This window comes from Salvelinus alpinus, chromosome 14, assembly GCF_045679555.1.
Source record: "Salvelinus alpinus chromosome 14, SLU_Salpinus.1, whole genome shotgun sequence".
Classification (NCBI taxonomy): Eukaryota; Metazoa; Chordata; class Actinopteri; order Salmoniformes; family Salmonidae; genus Salvelinus; species Salvelinus alpinus.
In genome coordinates, this window is record NC_092099.1 from 55,496,407 (window position 1) to 55,515,699 (window position 19,293).

General features: G+C 44.3%; 1 protein-coding gene across 1 annotated transcript in view; it reads left to right on the top strand.

Annotated features, from left to right (window-relative positions):
* glb1l (galactosidase, beta 1-like) overlaps nt 1–19,293 on the top strand; it is a 66,536-nt gene that overhangs the window by 36,040 nt on the left and 11,203 nt on the right. The window contains exons 8-11 of the mRNA XM_071341907.1: nt 6,587–6,708; nt 6,920–6,960; nt 15,530–15,648; nt 16,238–16,312. Of these exons, the coding sequence (XP_071198008.1) occupies nt 6,587–6,708; nt 6,920–6,960; nt 15,530–15,648; nt 16,238–16,312 (357 nt within the window). The remainder of the gene's footprint in view (nt 1–6,586; nt 6,709–6,919; nt 6,961–15,529; nt 15,649–16,237; nt 16,313–19,293) is intronic.

Here is a 19,293-nt window from a genome sequence, read left to right on the forward strand (position 1 = left end):
GACCAGACTAAATTATTAGATGACGACGTAGTACCATGACCAGACTAAACTATTAGATGATGATGTAGTACCATGACCAGACTAAACTATTAGATGACGACGTAGTACCATGACCAGACTAAACTATTAGATGATGATGTAGTACCATGACCAGACTAAACTATTAGATGATGATGTAGTAGACCAGACCAAGACCATGGTGCTTGCCTACGGAGCTGTGAGGGGAACGGCACCTCAGTACCTCCAGGCTCTGATCAGGCCCTACACCCAAACAAGGGCACTGCGTTCATCCACCTCTGGCCTGCTCGCCTCCCTACCACTGAGGAAGTACAGTTCCCGCTCAGCCCAGTCAAAACTGTTCGCTGCTCTGGCCCCCCAATGGTGGAACAAACTCCCTCACGACGCCAGGACAGCGGAGTCAATCACCACCTTCCGGAGACACCTGAAACCCCACCTCTTTAAGGAATACCTAGGATAGGATAAAGTAATCCTTCTCACCCCCCCCCCCCCCCCTTAAAAGATTTAGATGCACTATTGTAAAGTGGCTGTTCCACTGGATGTCATAAGGTGAATGCACCAATTTGTAAGTCGCTCTGGATAAGAGCGTCTGCTAAATGACTTAAATGTAAATGTAAATGTAGTACCATGACCAGACTAAACTATTAGATGATGATGTAGTACCATGACCAGACTAAACTATTAGATGACGACGTAGTACCATGACCAGACTAAACTATTAGATGATGATGTAGTACCATGACCAGACTAAACTATTAGATGATGATGTAGTACCATGACCAGACTAAACTATTAGATGATGTAGTACCATGACCAGACTAAACTATTAGATGGTGATGTAGTACCATGACCAGACTAAACTATTAGATGATGATGTAGTACCATGACCAGACTAAACTATTAGATGATGATGTAGTACCATGACCAGACTAAACTATTAGATGATGATGTAGTACCATGACCAGACTAAACTATTAGATGATGTAGTACCATGACCAGACTAAACTATTAGATGGTGATGTAGTACCATGACCAGACTAAACTATTAGATGATGATGTAGTACCATGACCAGACTAAACTATTAGATGATGATGTAGTACCATGACCAGACTAAACTATTAGATGATGATGTAGTACCATGACCAGACTAAACTATTAGATGGTGATGTAGTACCATGACCAGACTAAACTATTAGATGATGATGTAGTACCATGACCAGACTAAACTATTAGATGATGATGTAGTACCATGACCAGACTAAACTATTAGATGACGACGTAGTACCATGACCAGACTAAACTATTAGATGATGATGTAGTACCATGACCAGACTAAACTATTAGATGATGATGTAGTACCATGACCAGACTAAACTATTAGATGATGATGTAGTACCATGACCAGACTAAACTATTAGATGATGATGTAGTACCATGACCAGACTAAACTATTAGATGATGATGTAGTACCATGACCAGACTAAACTATTAGATGATGATGTAGTACCATGACCAGACTAAACTATTAGATGACGACGTAGTACCATGACCAGACTAAACTATTAGATGATGACGTAGTACCATGACCAGACTAAACTATTAGATGACGTAGTACCATGACCAGACTAAACTATTAGATGATGATGTAGTACCATGACCAGACTAAACTATTAGATGATGATGTAGTACCATGACCAGACTAAACTATTAGATGATGATGTAGTACCATGACCAGACTAAACTATTAGATGACGTAGTACCATGACCAGACTAAACTATTAGATGACGTAGTACCATGACCAGACTAAACTATTAGATGACGTAGTACCATGACCAGACTAAACTATTAGATGACGTAGTACCATGACCAGACTAAACTATTAGATGACGTAGTACCATGACCAGACTAAACTATTAGATGACGACGTAGTACCATGACCAGACTAAACTATTAGATGATGATGTATTACCATGACCAGACTAAACTATTAGATGACGTAGTACCATGACCAGACTAAACTATTAGATGACGACGTAGTACCATGACCAGACTAAACTATTAGATGATGATGTAGTACCATGACCAGACTAAACTATTAGATGACGACGTAGTACCATGACCAGACTAAACTATTAGATGACGATGTAGTACCATGACCAGACTAAACTATTAGATGATGTAGTACCATGACCAGACTAAACTATTAGATTATGTAGTACCATGACCAGACTAAACTATTAGATGATGTAGTACCATGACCAGACTAAACTATTAGATGACGTAGTACCATGACCAGACTAAACTATTAGATGATGATGTAGTACCATGACCAGACTAAACTATTAGATGATGATGTAGTACCATGACCAGACTAAACTATTAGATGACGTAGTACCATGACCAGACTAAACTATTAGATGATGATGTAGTACCATGACCAGACTAAACTATTAGATGACGACGTAGTACCATGACCAGACTAAACTATTAGATGATGATGTAGTACCATGACCAGACTAAACTATTAGATGATGATGTAGTACCATGACCAGACTAAACTATTAGATGACGACGTAGTACCATGACCAGACTAAACTATTAGATGATGATGTAGTACCATGACCAGACTAAACTATTAGATGACGATGTAGTACCATGACCAGACTAAACTATTAGATGATGATGTAGTACCATGACCAGACTAAACTATTAGATGATGATGTAGTACCATGACCAGACTAAACTATTAGATGATGATGTAGTACCATGACCAGACTAAACTATTAGATGATGATGTAGTACCATGACCAGACTAAACTATTAGATGATGATGTAGTACCATGACCAGACTAAACTATTAGATGATGATGTAGTACCATGACCAGACTAAACTATTAGATGATGACGTAGTACCATGACCAGACTAAACTATTAGATGATGTAGTACCATGACCAGACTAAACTATTAGATGACGACGTAGTACCATGACCAGACTAAACTATTAGATGATGATGTAGTACCATGACCAGACTAAACTATTAGATGATGTAGTACCATGACCAGACTAAACTATTAGATGACGACGTAGTACCATGACCAGACTAAACTATTAGATGATGATGTAGTACCATGACCAGACTAAACTATTAGATGATGATGTAGTACCATGACCAGACTAAACTATTAGATGATGTCGTAGTACCATGACCAGACTAAACTATTAGATGATGATGTAGTACCATGACCAGACTAAACTATTAGATGATGTAGTACCATGACCAGACTAAACTATTAGATGACGTAGTACCATGACCAGACTAAACTATTAGATGATGTAGTACCATGACCAGACTAAACTATTAGATGACGACGTAGTACCATGACCAGACTAAACTATTAGATGATGATGTAGTACCATGACCAGACTAAACTATTAGATGATGATGTAGTACCATGACCAGACTAAACTATTAGATGACGTAGTACCATGACCAGACTAAACTATTAGATGATGATGTAGTACCATGACCAGACTAAACTATTATATGACGACGTAGTACCATGACCAGACTAAACTATTAGATGACGTAGTACCATGACCAGACTAAACTATTAGATGATGATGTAGTACCATGACCAGACTAAACTATTAGATGATGTAGTACCATGACCAGACTAAACTATTAGATGATGTAGTACCATGACCAGACTAAACTATTAGATGATGATGTAGTACCATGACCAGACTAAACTATTAGATGACGTAGTACCATGACCAGACTAAACTATTAGATGACGACGTAGTACCATGACCAGACTAAACTATTAGATGATGATGTAGTACCATGACCAGACTAAACTATTAGATGATGATGTAGTACCATGACCAGACTAAACTATTAGATGATGTAGTACCATGACCAGACTAAACTATTAGATGGTGATGTAGTACCATGACCAGACTAAACTATTAGATGATGATGTAGTACCATGACCAGACTAAACTATTAGATGATGACGTAGTACCATGACCAGACTAAACTATTAGATGATGACGTAGTACCATGACCAGACTAAACTATTAGATGATGACGTAGTACCATGACCAGACTAAACTATTAGATGATGACGTAGTACCATGACCAGACTAAACTATTAGATGATGATGTAGTACCATGACCAGACTAAACTATTAGATGATGACGTAGTACCATGACCAGACTAAACTATTAGATGACGACGTAGTACCATGACCAGACTAAACTATTAGATGATGTAGTACCATGACCAGACTAAACTATTAGATGATGATGTAGTACCATGACCAGACTAAACTATTAGATGATGATGTAGTACCATGACCAGACTAAACTATTAGATGATGATGTAGTACCATGACCAGACTAAACTATTAGATGACGACGTAGTACCATGACCAGACTAAACTATTAGATGATGATGTAGTACCATGACCAGACTAAACTATTAGATGATGATGTAGTACCATGACCAGACTAAACTATTAGATGATGTAGTACCATGACCAGACTAAACTATTAGATGGTGATGTAGTACCATGACCAGACTAAACTATTAGATGATGATGTAGTACCATGACCAGACTAAACTATTAGATGATGATGTAGTACCATGACCAGACTAAACTATTAGATGATGATGTAGTACCATGACCAGACTAAACTATTAGATGATGTAGTACCATGACCAGACTAAACTATTAGATGGTGATGTAGTACCATGACCAGACTAAACTATTAGATGATGATGTAGTACCATGACCAGACTAAACTATTAGATGATGATGTAGTACCATGACCAGACTAAACTATTAGATGATGATGTAGTACCATGACCAGACTAAACTATTAGATGGTGATGTAGTACCATGACCAGACTAAACTATTAGATGATGATGTAGTACCATGACCAGACTAAACTATTAGATGATGATGTAGTACCATGACCAGACTAAACTATTAGATGATGTAGTACCATGACCAGACTAAACTATTAGATGATGATGTAGTACCATGACCAGACTAAACTATTAGATGATGATGTAGTACCATGACCAGACTAAACTATTAGATGATGATGTAGTACCATGACCAGACTAAACTATTAGATGATGTAGTACCATGACCAGACTAAACTATTAGATGATGATGTAGTACCATGACCAGACTAAACTATTAGATGACGACGTAGTACCATGACCAGACTAAACTATTAGATGATGATGTAGTACCATGACCAGACTAAACTATTAGATGATGATGTAGTACCATGACCAGACTAAACTATTAGATGATGATGTAGTACCATGACCAGACTAAACTATTAGATGATGATGTAGTACCATGACCAGACTAAACTATTAGATGATGTAGTACCATGACCAGACTAAACTATTAGATGATGATGTAGTACCATGACCAGACTAAACTATTAGATGATGACGTAGTACCATGACCAGACTAAACTATTAGATGACGACGTAGTACCATGACCAGACTAAACTATTAGATGACGTAGTACCATGACCAGACTAAACTATTAGATGATGATGTAGTACCATGACCAGACTAAACTATTAGATGACGTAGTACCATGACCAGACTAAACTATTAGATGATGATGTAGTACCATGACCAGACTAAACTATTAGATGATGATGTAGTACCATGACCAGACTAAACTATTAGATGACGTAGTACCATGACCAGACTAAACTATTAGATGATGATGTAGTACCATGACCAGACTAAACTATTAGATGGTGATGTAGTACCATGACCAGACTAAACTATTAGATGATGATGTAGTACCATGACCAGACTAAACTATTAGATGGTGATGTAGTACCATGACCAGACTAAACTATTAGATGATGATGTAGTACCATGACCAGACTAAACTATTAGATGATGTAGTACCATGACCAGACTAAACTATTAGATGACGATGTAGTACCATGACCAGACTAAACTATTAGATGATGATGTAGTACCATGACCAGACTAAACTATTAGATGATGATGTAGTACCATGACCAGACTAAACTATTAGATGATGATGTAGTACCATGACCAGACTAAACTATTAGATGACGTAGTACCATGACCAGACTAAACTATTAGATGATGATGTAGTACCATGACCAGACTAAACTATTAGATGGTGATGTAGTACCATGACCAGACTAAACTATTAGATGATGATGTAGTACCATGACCAGACTAAACTATTAGATGACGTAGTACCATGACCAGACTAAACTATTAGATGACGACGTAGTACCATGACCAGACTAAACTATTAGATGATGACGTAGTACCATGACCAGACTAAACTATTAGATGATGTAGTACCATGACCAGACTAAACTATTAGATGATGATGTAGTACCATGACCAGGCTAAACTATTAGATGATGTAGTACCATGACCAGACTAAACTATTAGATGATGATGTAGTACCATGACCAGACTAAACTATTAGATGATGTAGTACCATGACCAGACTAAACTGCTGTGTGTTCCAGGTAAACTCTGAGTTCTACACGGGGTGGCTGGACCACTGGGGGGACCAGCATGCTCAGGTGGACACCCAGAAGGTCAGCAGGATGCTGGGGGAGATGCTCAGCATGGGGGCCAGCGTCAACATGTAGGTGTCCGAAAACCTCTCTCTGTGTATGATAGAAGTGCCAAATGTTTCATGTTTAAACAATTCACTGATAATACATTTACTGCTAAGACACTGAAAAAAATGTGATTGATAAGGTGCCGTAGTAAGGAACAAGCCACCTGAATTAGCTTTTTTTATAAATCATCCCACACAACATAACAAAAGCAGTTGTCCTCTTCTCTCACTACAGGTATATGTTTGAAGGAGGGACCAACTTCGGCTACTGGAATGGTTGGTTAAATAGTATCAATATTTCCTTCTTTAAGTCTCGTATACCAACCGTTTAATACTGTCGAAGTATAACTCGTTGTTGTTCCTTCATGTTAACCCGGTAGGATCAGCTGTTGTCGTGTTAACCCTGTAGGATCAGCTGTTGTCGTGTTAACCCTGTAGGATCAGCTGTATAACTGTTGTCGTGTTAACCCTGTAGGATCAGCTGTCTAACTGTTGTCGTGTTAACCCTGTAGGAGCAGCTGTTGTCATGCTAACCCTGTAGGATCAGCTGTTGTCATGTTAACCCTGTAGGAGCAGCTGTTGTCATGCTAACCCTGTAGGATCAGCTGTTGTCATGTTAACCCTGTAGGAGCAGCTGTTGTCATGCTAACCCTGTAGGATCAGCTGTTGTCATGTTAACCCTGTAGGATCAGCTATATAACTGTTGTCGTGTTAACCCTGTAGGATCAGCTGTAGTCGTGTTAACCCTGTAGGATCAGCTGTTGTCGTGTTAACCCTGTAGGATCAGCTGTCTAACTGTTGTCGTGTTAACCCTGTAGGATCAGCTGTCTAACTGTTGTCGTGTTAACCCTGTAGGATCAGCTGTTGTCGTGTTAACCCTGTAGGATCAGCTGTCTAACTGTTGTCGTGTTAACCCTGTAGGATCAGCTGTTGTCGTGTTAACCCTGTAGGATCAGCTGTTGTCGTGCTAACCCTGTAGGATCAGCTGTTGTCATGTTAACCCTGTAGGATCAGCTGTTGTCATGTTAACCCTGTAGGATCAGCTGTTGTCGTGTTAACCCTGTAGGATCAGCTGTCTAACTGTTGTCGTGTTAACCCGGTAGGATCAGCTGTCTAACTGTTGTCGTGTTAACCCGGTAGGATCAGCTGTTGTCGTGTTAACCCTGTAGGATCAGCTGTATAACTGTAGTCGTGTTAACCCGGTAGGATCAGCTGTTGTCGTGTTAACCCTGTAGGAGCAGCTGTTGTCGTGTTAACCCTGTAGGAGCAGCTGTTGTCGTGTTAACCCTGTAGGATCAGCTGTTGTCGTGTTAACCCGGTAGGATCAGCTGTTGTCGTGTTAACCCTGTAGGAGCAGCTGTTGTCGTGTTAACCCTGTAGGATCAGCTGTTGTCGTGTTAATCCTGTAGGAGCAGCTGTTGTCGTGTTAACCCTGTAGGAGCAGCTGTTGTCGTGTTAACCCTGTAGGATCAGCTGTTGTCGTGTTAATCCTGTAGGAGCAGCTGTTGTCGTGTTAACCCTGTAGGAGCAGCTGTTGTCGTGTTAACCCTGTAGGATCAGCTGTTGTCGTGTTAACCCGGTAGGATCAGCTGTATAACTGTTGTCGTGTTAACCCTGTAGGAGCAGCTGTTGTCGTGTTAACCCGGTAGGATCAGCTGTATAACTGTTGTCGTGTTAACCCTGTAGGGGCAGCTGTTGTCGTGTTAACCCTGTAGGATCAGCTGTTGTCGTGTTAACCCGGTAGGAGCAGCTGTTGTCGTGTTAACCCTGTAGGAGCAGCTGTTGTCGTGTTAACCCTGTAGGATCAGCTGTTGTCGTGTTAACCCGGTAGGATCAGCTGTATAACTGTTGTCGTGTTAACCCTGTAGGAGCAGCTGTTGTCGTGTTAACCCTGTAGGAGCGGCTGTTGTCGTGTTAACCCTGTAGGATCAGCTGTTGTCGTGTTAACCCGGTAGGATCAGCTGTATAACTGTTGTCGTGTTAACCCTGTAGGAGCAGCTGTTGTCGTGTTAACCCTGTAGGATCAGCTGTATAAGTGTAGTCGTGTTAACCCTGTAGGATCAGCTGTATAACTGTTGTCGTGTTAACCCTGTAGGATCAGCTGTTGTCGTGTTAACCCTGTAGGAGCAGCTGTTGTCGTGTTAACCCTGTAGTATCAGCTGTCTAACTGTAGTCGTGTTAACCCTGTAGGATCAGCTGTTGTCGTGTTAACCCTGTAGGAGCAGCTGTTGTCGTGTTAACCCTGCAGTATCAGCTGTCTAACTGTAGTCGTGTTAACCCTGTAGGATCAGCTGTTGTCGTGTTAACCCGGTAGGATCAGCTGTATAACTGTTGTCGTGTTAACCCTGTAGGATCAGCTGTCTAACTGTTGTCGTGTTAACCCTGTAGGAGCAGCTGTTGTCGTGTTAACCCTGTAGGATCAGCTGTCTAACTGTTGTCGTGTTAACCCTGTAGGAGCAGCTGTTGTCGTGTTAACCCTGTAGGAGCAGCTGTTGTCGTGTTAACCCTGTAGGATCAGCTGTCTAACTGTTGTCGTGTTAACCCTGTAGGATCAGCTGTTGTCGTGTTAACCCTGTAGGATCAGCTGTCTAACTGTTGTCGTGTTAACCCTGTAGGATCAGCTGTTGTCGTGTTAACCCTGTAGGATCAGCTGTTGTCGTGCTAACCCTGTAGGATCAGCTGTTGTCATGTTAACCCTGTAGGATCAGCTGTTGTCATGTTAACCCTGTAGGATCAGCTGTTGTCGTGTTAACCCTGTAGGATCAGCTGTATAACTGTTGTCGTGTTAACCCTGTAGGATCAGCTGTCTAACTGTTGTCGTGTTAACCCGGTAGGATCAGCTGTCTAACTGTTGTCGTGTTAACCCGGTAGGATCAGCTGTTGTCGTGTTAACCCTGTAGGATCAGCTGTATAACTGTAGTCGTGTTAACCCGGTAGGATCAGCTGTTGTCGTGTTAACCCTGTAGGAGCAGCTGTTGTCGTGTTAACCCTGTAGGAGCAGCTGTTGTCGTGTTAACCCTGTAGGATCAGCTGTTGTCGTGTTAACCCGGTAGGATCAGCTGTTGTCGTGTTAACCCTGTAGGAGCAGCTGTTGTCGTGTTAACCCTGTAGGATCAGCTGTTGTCGTGTTAATCCTGTAGGAGCAGCTGTTGTCGTGTTAACCCTGTAGGAGCAGCTGTTGTCGTGTTAACCCTGTAGGATCAGCTGTTGTCGTGTTAATCCTGTAGGAGCAGCTGTTGTCGTGTTAACCCTGTAGGAGCAGCTGTTGTCGTGTTAACCCTGTAGGATCAGCTGTTGTCGTGTTAACCCGGTAGGATCAGCTGTATAACTGTTGTCGTGTTAACCCTGTAGGAGCAGCTGTTGTCGTGTTAACCCGGTAGGATCAGCTGTATAACTGTTGTCGTGTTAACCCTGTAGGGGCAGCTGTTGTCGTGTTAACCCTGTAGGATCAGCTGTTGTCGTGTTAACCCGGTAGGAGCAGCTGTTGTCGTGTTAACCCTGTAGGAGCAGCTGTTGTCGTGTTAACCCTGTAGGATCAGCTGTTGTCGTGTTAACCCGGAAGGATCAGCTGTATAACTGTTGTCGTGTTAACCCTGTAGGAGCAGCTGTTGTCGTGTTAACCCTGTAGGAGCGGCTGTTGTCGTGTTAACCCTGTAGGATCAGCTGTTGTCGTGTTAACCCGGTAGGATCAGCTGTATAACTGTTGTCGTGTTAACCCTGTAGGAGCAGCTGTTGTCGTGTTAACCCTGTAGGATCAGCTGTATAACTGTAGTCGTGTTAACCCTGTAGGATCAGCTGTATAACTGTTGTCGTGTTAACCCTGTAGGATCAGCTGTTGTCGTGTTAACCCTGTAGGAGCAGCTGTTGTCGTGTTAACCCTGTAGTATCAGCTGTCTAACTGGTGTCGTGTTAACCCTGTAGGATCAGCTGTTGTCGTGTTAACCCTGTAGGAGCAGCTGTTGTCGTGTTAACCCTGTAGTATCAGCTGTCTAACTGTAGTCGTGTTAACCCTGTAGGATCAGCTGTTGTCGTGTTAACCCGGTAGGATCAGCTGTATAACTGTTGTCGTGTTAACCCTGTAGGATCAGCTGTCTAACTGTTGTCGTGTTAACCCTGTAGGAGCAGCTGTTGTCGTGTTAACCCTGTAGGATCAGCTGTCTAACTGTTGTCGTGTTAACCCTGTAGGAGCAGCTGTTGTCGTGTTAACCCTGTAGGAGCAGCTGTTGTCGTGTTAACCCTGTAGGATCAGCTGTATAACTGTTGTCGTGTTAACCCTGTAGGAGCAGCTGTTGTCGTGTTAACCCTGTAGGATCAGCTGTTGTCGTGTTAACCCGGTAGGATCAGCTGTATAACTGTTGTCGTGTTAACCCTGTAGGAGCAGCTGTTGTCGTGTTAACCCTGTAGGAGCAGCTGTTGTCGTGTTAACCCTGTAGGATCAGCTGTTGTCTTGTTAATCCTGTAGGAGCAGCTGTTGTCGTGTTAACCCTGTAGGAGCAGCTGTTGTCGTGTTAACCCTGTAGGATCAGCTGTTGTCGTGTTAACCCTGTAGGAGCAGCTGTTGTCGTGTTAACCCTGTAGGATCAGCTGTTGTCGTGTTAATCCTGTAGGAGCAGCTGTTGTCGTGTTAACCCTGTAGGAGCAGCTGTTGTCGTGTTAACCCTGTAGGATCAGCTGTTGTCGTGTTAACCCGGTAGGATCAGCTGTATAACTGTTGTCGTGTTAACCCTGTAGGAGCAGCTGTTGTCGTGTTAACCCGGTAGGATCAGCTGTATAACTGTTGTCGTGTTAACCCTGTAGGGGCAGCTGTTGTCGTGTTAACCCTGTAGGATCAGCTGTTGTCGTGTTAACCCGGTAGGAGCAGCTGTTGTCGTGTTAACCCTGTAGGAGCAGCTGTTGTCGTGTTAACCCTGTAGGATCAGCTGTTGTCGTGTTAACCCGGTAGGATCAGCTGTATAACTGTTGTCGTGTTAACCCTGTAGGAGCAGCTGTTGTCGTGTTAACCCTGTAGGAGCGGCTGTTGTCGTGTTAACCCTGTAGGATCAGCTGTTGTCGTGTTAACCCGGTAGGATCAGCTGTATAACTGTTGTCGTGTTAACCCTGTAGGAGCAGCTGTTGTCGTGTTAACCCTGTAGGATCAGCTGTATAACTGTAGTCGTGTTAACCCTGTAGGATCAGCTGTATAACTGTTGTCGTGTTAACCCTGTAGGATCAGCTGTTGTCGTGTTAACCCTGTAGGAGCAGCTGTTGTCGTGTTAACCCTGTAGTATCAGCTGTCTAACTGTAGTCGTGTTAACCCTGTAGGATCAGCTGTTGTCGTGTTAACCCTGTAGGAGCAGCTGTTGTCGTGTTAACCCTGTAGTATCAGCTGTCTAACTGTAGTCGTGTTAACCCTGTAGGATCAGCTGTTGTCGTGTTAACCCGGTAGGATCAGCTGTATAACTGTTGTCGTGTTAACCCTGTAGGATCAGCTGTCTAACTGTTGTCGTGTTAACCCTGTAGGAGCAGCTGTTGTCGTGTTAACCCTGTAGGATCAGCTGTCTAACTGTGGTCGTGTTAACCCTGTAGGAGCAGCTGTTGTCGTGTTAACCCTGTAGGAGCAGCTGTTGTCGTGTTAACCCTGTAGGATCAGCTGTCTAACTGTTGTCGTGTTAACCCTGTAGGATCAGCTGTTGTCGTGTTAACCCTGTAGGATCAGCTGTCTAACTGTTGTCGTGTTAACCCTGTAGGATCAGCTGTTGTCGTGTTAACCCTGTAGGATCAGCTGTTGTCGTGCTAACCCTGTAGGATCAGCTGTTGTCATGTTAACCCTGTAGGATCAGCTGTTGTCATGTTAACCCTGTAGGATCAGCTGTTGTCGTGTTAACCCTGTAGGATCAGCTGTATAACTGTTGTCGTGTTAACCCTGTAGGATCAGCTGTCTAACTGTTGTCGTGTTAACCCGGTAGGATCAGCTGTCTAACTGTTGTCGTGTTAACCCGGTAGGATCAGCTGTTGTCGTGTTAACCCTGTAGGATCAGCTGTATAACTGTAGTCGTGTTAACCCGGTAGGATCAGCTGTTGTCGTGTTAACCCTGTAGGAGCAGCTGTTGTCGTGTTAACCCTGTAGGAGCAGCTGTTGTCGTGTTAACCCTGTAGGATCAGCTGTTGTCGTGTTAACCCGGTAGGATCAGCTGTTGTCGTGTTAACCCTGTAGGAGCAGCTGTTGTCGTGTTAACCCTGTAGGATCAGCTGTTGTCGTGTTAATCCTGTAGGAGCAGCTGTTGTCGTGTTAACCCTGTAGGAGCAGCTGTTGTCGTGTTAATCCTGTAGGAGCAGCTGTTGTCGTGTTAACCCCGTAGGAGCAGCTGTTGTCGTGTTAACCCTGTAGGATCAGCTGTTGTCGTGTTAACCCGGTAGGATCAGCTGTATAACTGTTGTCGTGTTAACCCTGTAGGAGCAGCTGTTGTCGTGTTAACCCGGTAGGATCAGCTGTATAACTGTTGTCGTGTTAACCCGGTAGGAGCAGCTGTTGTCGTGTTAACCCTGTAGGAGCAGCTGTTGTCGTGTTAACCCTGTAGGATCAGCTGTTGTCGTGTTAACCCGGAAGGATCAGCTGTATAACTGTTGTCGTGTTAACCCTGTAGGAGCAGCTGTTGTCGTGTTAACCCTGTAGGAGCGGCTGTTGTCGTGTTAACCCTGTAGGATCAGCTGTTGTCGTGTTAACCCGGTAGGATCAGCTGTATAACTGTTGTCGTGTTAACCCTGTAGGAGCAGCTGTTGTCGTGTTAACCCTGTAGGATCAGCTGTATAACTGTAGTCGTGTTAACCCTGTAGGATCAGCTGTATAACTGTTGTCGTGTTAACCCTGTAGGATCAGCTGTTGTCGTGTTAACCCTGTAGGAGCAGCTGTTGTCGTGTTAACCCTGTAGTATCAGCTGTCTAACTGGTGTCGTGTTAACCCTGTAGGATCAGCTGTTGTCGTGTTAACCCTGTAGGAGCAGCTGTTGTCGTGTTAACCCTGTAGGATCAGCTGTTGTCGTGTTAACCCGGTAGGATCAGCTGTATAACTGTTGTCGTGTTAACCCTGTAGGATCAGCTGTCTAACTGTTGTCGTGTTAACCCTGTAGGAGCAGCTGTTGTCGTGTTAACCCTGTAGGATCAGCTGTCTAACTGTTGTCGTGTTAACCCTGTAGGAGCAGCTGTTGTCGTGTTAACCCTGTAGGAGCAGCTGTTGTCGTGTTAACCCTGTAGGATCAGCTGTATAACTGTTGTCGTGTTAACCCTGTAGGAGCAGCTGTTGTCGTGTTAACCCTGTAGGATCAGCTGTTGTCGTGTTAACCCGGTAGGATCAGCTGTATAACTGTTGTCGTGTTAACCCTGTAGGAGCAGCTGTTGTCGTGTTAACCCTGTAGGATCAGCTGTTGTCGTGTTAACCCTGTAGGAGCAGCTGTTGTCGTGTTAACCCTGTAGGATCAGCTGTTGTCGTGTTAACCCGGTAGGAGCAGCTGTATAACTGTTGTCGTGTTAACCCTGTAGGATCAGCTGTCTAACTGTTGTCGTGTTAACCCTGTAGGAGCAGCTGTTGCCGTGTTAACCCTGTAGGATCAGCTGTTGTCGTGTTAACCCTGTAGGATCAGCTGTTGTCGTGTTAACCCTGTAGGATCAGCTGTATAACTGTTGTCGTGTTAACCCTGTAGTATCAGCTGTATAACTGTTGTCGTGTTAACCCTGTAGTATCAGCTGTATAACTGTTGTCGTGTTAACCCTGTAGGATCAGCTGTATAACTGTTGTCGTGTTAACCCTGTAGGAGCAGCTGTTGTCGTGTTAACCCTGTAGGATCAGCTGTTGTCGTGTTAACCCTGTAGGAGCAGCTGTATAACTGTTGTCGTGTTAACCCTGTAGGAGCAGCTGTTGTCGTGTTAACCCTGTAGGATCAGCTGTTGTCGTGTTAACCCTGTAGGATCAGCTGTTGTCGTGTTAACCCTGTAGGAGCAGCTGTATAACTGTTGTCGTGTTAACCCTGTAGGAGCAGCTGTTGTCGTGTTAACCCTGTAGGATCAGCTGTTGTCGTGTTAACCCTGTAGGATCAGCTGTTGTCGTGTTAACCCTGTAGGAGCAGCTGTATAACTGTTGTCGTGTTAACCCTGTAGGAGCAGCTGTTGTCGTGTTAACCCTGTAGGATCAGCTGTTGTCGTGTTAACCCTGTAGGATCAGCTGTATAACTGTTGTCGTGTTAACCCTGTAGGAGCAGCTGTTGTCGTGTTAACCCTGTAGGATCAGCTGTTGTCGTGTTAACCCTGTAGGATCAGCTGTTGTCGTGTTAACCCTGTAGGATCAGCTGTTGTCGTATTAACCCTGTAGGAGCAGCTGTATAACTGTTGTCGTGTTAACCCTGTAGGAGCAGCTGTTGTCGTGTTAACCCTGTAGGAGCAGCTGTTGTCATGCTAACCCTGTAGGATCAGCTGTTGTCGTGTTAACCCTGTAGGATCAGCTGTATAACTGTTGTCGTGTTAACCCTGTAGGAGCAGCTGTTGTCGTGTTAACCCTGTAGGATCAGCTGTTGTCGTGTTAACCCTGTAGGATCAGCTGTTGTCGTGTTAACCCTGTAGGAGCAGCTGTATAACGGTTGTCGTGTTAACCCTGTAGGAGCAGCTGTTGTCGTGTTAACCCTGTAGGATCAGCTGTTGTCGTGTTAACCCTGTAGGATCAGCTGTTGTCGTGTTAACCCTGTAGGAGCAGCTGTATAACTGTTGTCGTGTTAACCCTGTAGGAGCAGCTGTTGTCGTGTTAACCCTGTAGGATCAGCTGTTGTCGTGTTAACCCTGTAGGAGCAGCTGTATAACTGTTGTCGTGTTAACCCTGTAGGAGCGGACCATGATAACAGGTTTAGGTCGGTAGTGACCAGTTATGACTACAACGCCCCTCTGTCTGAGGCAGGAGACCCTACAGAGAAACTACTGGCTATACGGGACACCATCAGCAAGGTAACACCTCTTAACCTGCCCTAACCCAGTAGAGAATATACTGGCCATACGGAACACCATCACCATGGTAACACCTCTTAACCTGCCCTAACCCAGTAGAGAATATACTGGCCATACAGGACACCATCACCATGGTAACAACCCTTAACCTGCCCTAACCCAGTAGAGAATATACTGGCCATACGGAACACCATCACCATGGTAACAACCCTTAACCTGCCCTAACCCAGTAGAGAATATACTGGCCATACAGGACACCATCACCATGGTAACAACCCTTAACCTGCCCTAACCCAGTAGAGAATATACTGGCCATACAGGACACCATCACCATGGTAACATGACTGGGACAAACCCACAGGACTCAGTTCATCTTAGGCTTTGTCCCAAATGGCACCCTATGCCCTATATAGTCGCACTACTTTTGACCAAGACCCATAGTGCTCTAGTGAATATATAGGGCATACTAGGGTGCACGGGCTCTGGTCAAAAGTATCACACTATATAGGGAGGCATTTCAGATGCAGACCCCTTTGAAATATATGATATTGATGACATGTGTGTTAATATTTCTCCCCTTTCCATCTAGTTCAGAGACATCCCTGCAGGCCCCATGCCCCCAGCCTCTCCCAAGATGGCCTATGGCTTTGTGACTCTGACAATGGTATGGGCTTATTATAGCATACTTTACTACCAGGACCCAGCCTTATTTACAGCATACTTTACTACCAGGACCCAGCCTTATTTATAGCATACTTTACTACCAGGACCCAGCCTTATTTATAGCATACTTTACTACCAGGACCCAGCCTTATTTATAGCATACTTTACTACCAGGACCCAGCCTTATTTATAGCATACTTTACTACCAGGACCCAGCCTTGTTTACAGCATACTTTACTACCAGGACCCAGCCTTATTTATAGCATACTTTACTACCAGGACCCAGCCTTATTTATAGCATACTTTACTACCAGGACCCAGCCTTATTTATAGCATACTTTACTACCAGGACCCAGCCTTGTTTACAGCATACTTTACTACCAGGACCCAGCCTTATTTATAGCATACTTTACTACCAGGACCCAGCCTTATTTATAGCATACTTTACTACCAGGACCCAGCCTTATTTATAGCATACTTTACTACCAGGACCCAGCCTTATTTATAGCATACTTTACTACCAGGACCCAGCCTTATTTATAGCATACTTTACTACCAGGACCCAGACTTATTTATAGCATACTTTACTACCAGGACCCAGCCTTATTTACAGCATACTTTACTACCAGGACCCAGCCTTATTTATAGCATACTTTACTACCAGGACCCAGCCTTATTTATAGCATACTTTACTACCAGGACCCAGCCTTATTTACAGCATACTTTACTACCAGGACCCAGCCTTATTTATAGCATACTTTACTACCAGGACCCAGCCTTATTTATAGCATACTTTACTACCAGGACCCAGCCTTATTTATAGCATACTTTACTACCAGGACCCAGCCTTATTTACAGCATACTTTACTACCAGGACCCAGCCTTATTTACAGCATACTTTACTACCAGGACCCAGCCTTATTACAGCATACTTTACTACCAGGACCCAGCCTTATTTATAGCATACTTTACTACCAGGACCCACCACATTGCCTTATTAAAGCATACTTTACTACCAGGACCCAGCCCTTAATTATAGCATACTTTACTACCATCAACCACCACATTGCCTTATTATAGCACTAGAGTATGGCCACTTGGAGACACCAGTTAGTCCTCTCACTAACCCCCAGTCTGGAGAGGTGTGTCCACCCAGTTAGTCCTCTCACTAACCCCCAGTCTGGAGAGGTGTGTGTCCACTTGGAGACACCAGTTAGTCCTCTCACTAACCCCCAGTCTGGAGAGGTGTGTGTCCACTTGGAGACACCAGTTAGTCCTCTCACTAACCCCCAGTCTGGAGAGGTGTGTCCACCCAGTTAGTCCTCTCACTAATCCCCAGTCTGGAGAGGTGTGTCCACTTGGAGACACCAGTTAGTCCTCTCACTAACCCCCAGTCTGGAGAGGTGTGTGTCCACTTGGAGACCCCAGTTAGTCCTCTCACTAACCCCCAGTCTGGAGAGGTGTGTCCACCCAGTTAGTCCTCTTACTAACCCCCAGTCTGGAGAGGTGTGTCCACCCAGTTAGTCCTCTCACTAACCCCCAGTCTGGAGAGGTGTGTCCACTTGGAGACACCAGTTAGTCCTCTCACTAACCCCCAGTCTGGAGAGGTGTGTGGCCACTTGGAGACACCAGTTAGTCCTCTCACTAACCCACAGTCTGGAGAGGTGTGTCCACCCAGTTAGTCCTCTCACTAACCCCCAGTCTGGAGAGGTGTGTGTCCACTTGGAGACACCAGTTAGTCCTCTCACTAACCCCCAGTCTGGAGAGATGTGTCCACCCAGTTAGTCCTCTCACTAACCCCCAGTCTGGAGAGGTGTGTCCACTTGGAGACACCAGTTAGTCCTCTCACTAACCCCCAGTCTGGAGAGGTGTGTCCACCCAGTTAGTCCTCTCACTAATCCCCAGTCTGGAGAGGTGTGTGTCCACTTGGAGACACCAGTTAGTCCTCTCACTAACCCCCAGTCTGGAGAGGTGTGTCCACCCAGTTAGTCCTCTCACTAATCCCCAGTCTGGAGAGGTGTGTCCACCCAGTTAGTCCTCTCACTAACCCCCAGTCTGGAGAGGTGTCCACCCAGTTAGTCCTCTCACTAACCCCCAGTCTGGAGAGGTGTGTGGCCACTTGGAGACACCAGTTAGTCCTCTCACTCAAACCCATGTCATTGTTTTTTCTTATGTTGCACCTACCCCACATATTCTGATCATGTTACTAAATGTATCCAGAGTATTTTCAGATTCCGTTATCAACAAATGCGATGAAAAGTACATTAAATGTAAAATGCACATAAAATCAACAGTGTGATGTTTGGATGCAAGTCTTGTTTGGATTCTTGTCCTCACCGTAACTAGGTCAATAAAAAAGTGGTCAGATGAAGCAGATGCTAAGCTACAGGACTGTTTTGCTATCACAGACTGGAATATGTTCTGTGATTCTTCCGATGGCATTGAGGAGTACACCACATCAGTCACTGGCTTCGTCGTCCCCACAGTGACTGTACGTACATACCCCAACCAGAAGCCATGGAATACAGGCAACATTCGCAGAGTTGCCGCTTTCAAGGTGCGGGACTCTAACCCGGAAGCTTACAAGAAATCACGCTATGACCTCCGACAAACCATCAAACAGGCAAAGCATCAATACAGGACTAAGATTGCATTGTACTACACCGGCTCTGACGCTCGTCGGATGTTTTATTTTTACATTTTATTTAACAAGGCAAGTCAGTTAAGAACAAATTCTTATTTACAATGACGGCCTACCGGGGAACAGTGGGTTAACTGCCTTGTTCAGGGGCAGAATGACAGATTTTTACCTTGTCAGCTCGGGGATTCGATTTAGCCTCCTTTCGGTTACTGGCCCAACGCTCTAACCACTACGCTACCTACCGCCCCAAATGTGGCAGGGCTTGCAAACCATTAGACTACAAAAGGGAAGCACAGACGAGAGCTGCCCAGTGACACGAGCCTACCAGACGAGCTAAACTA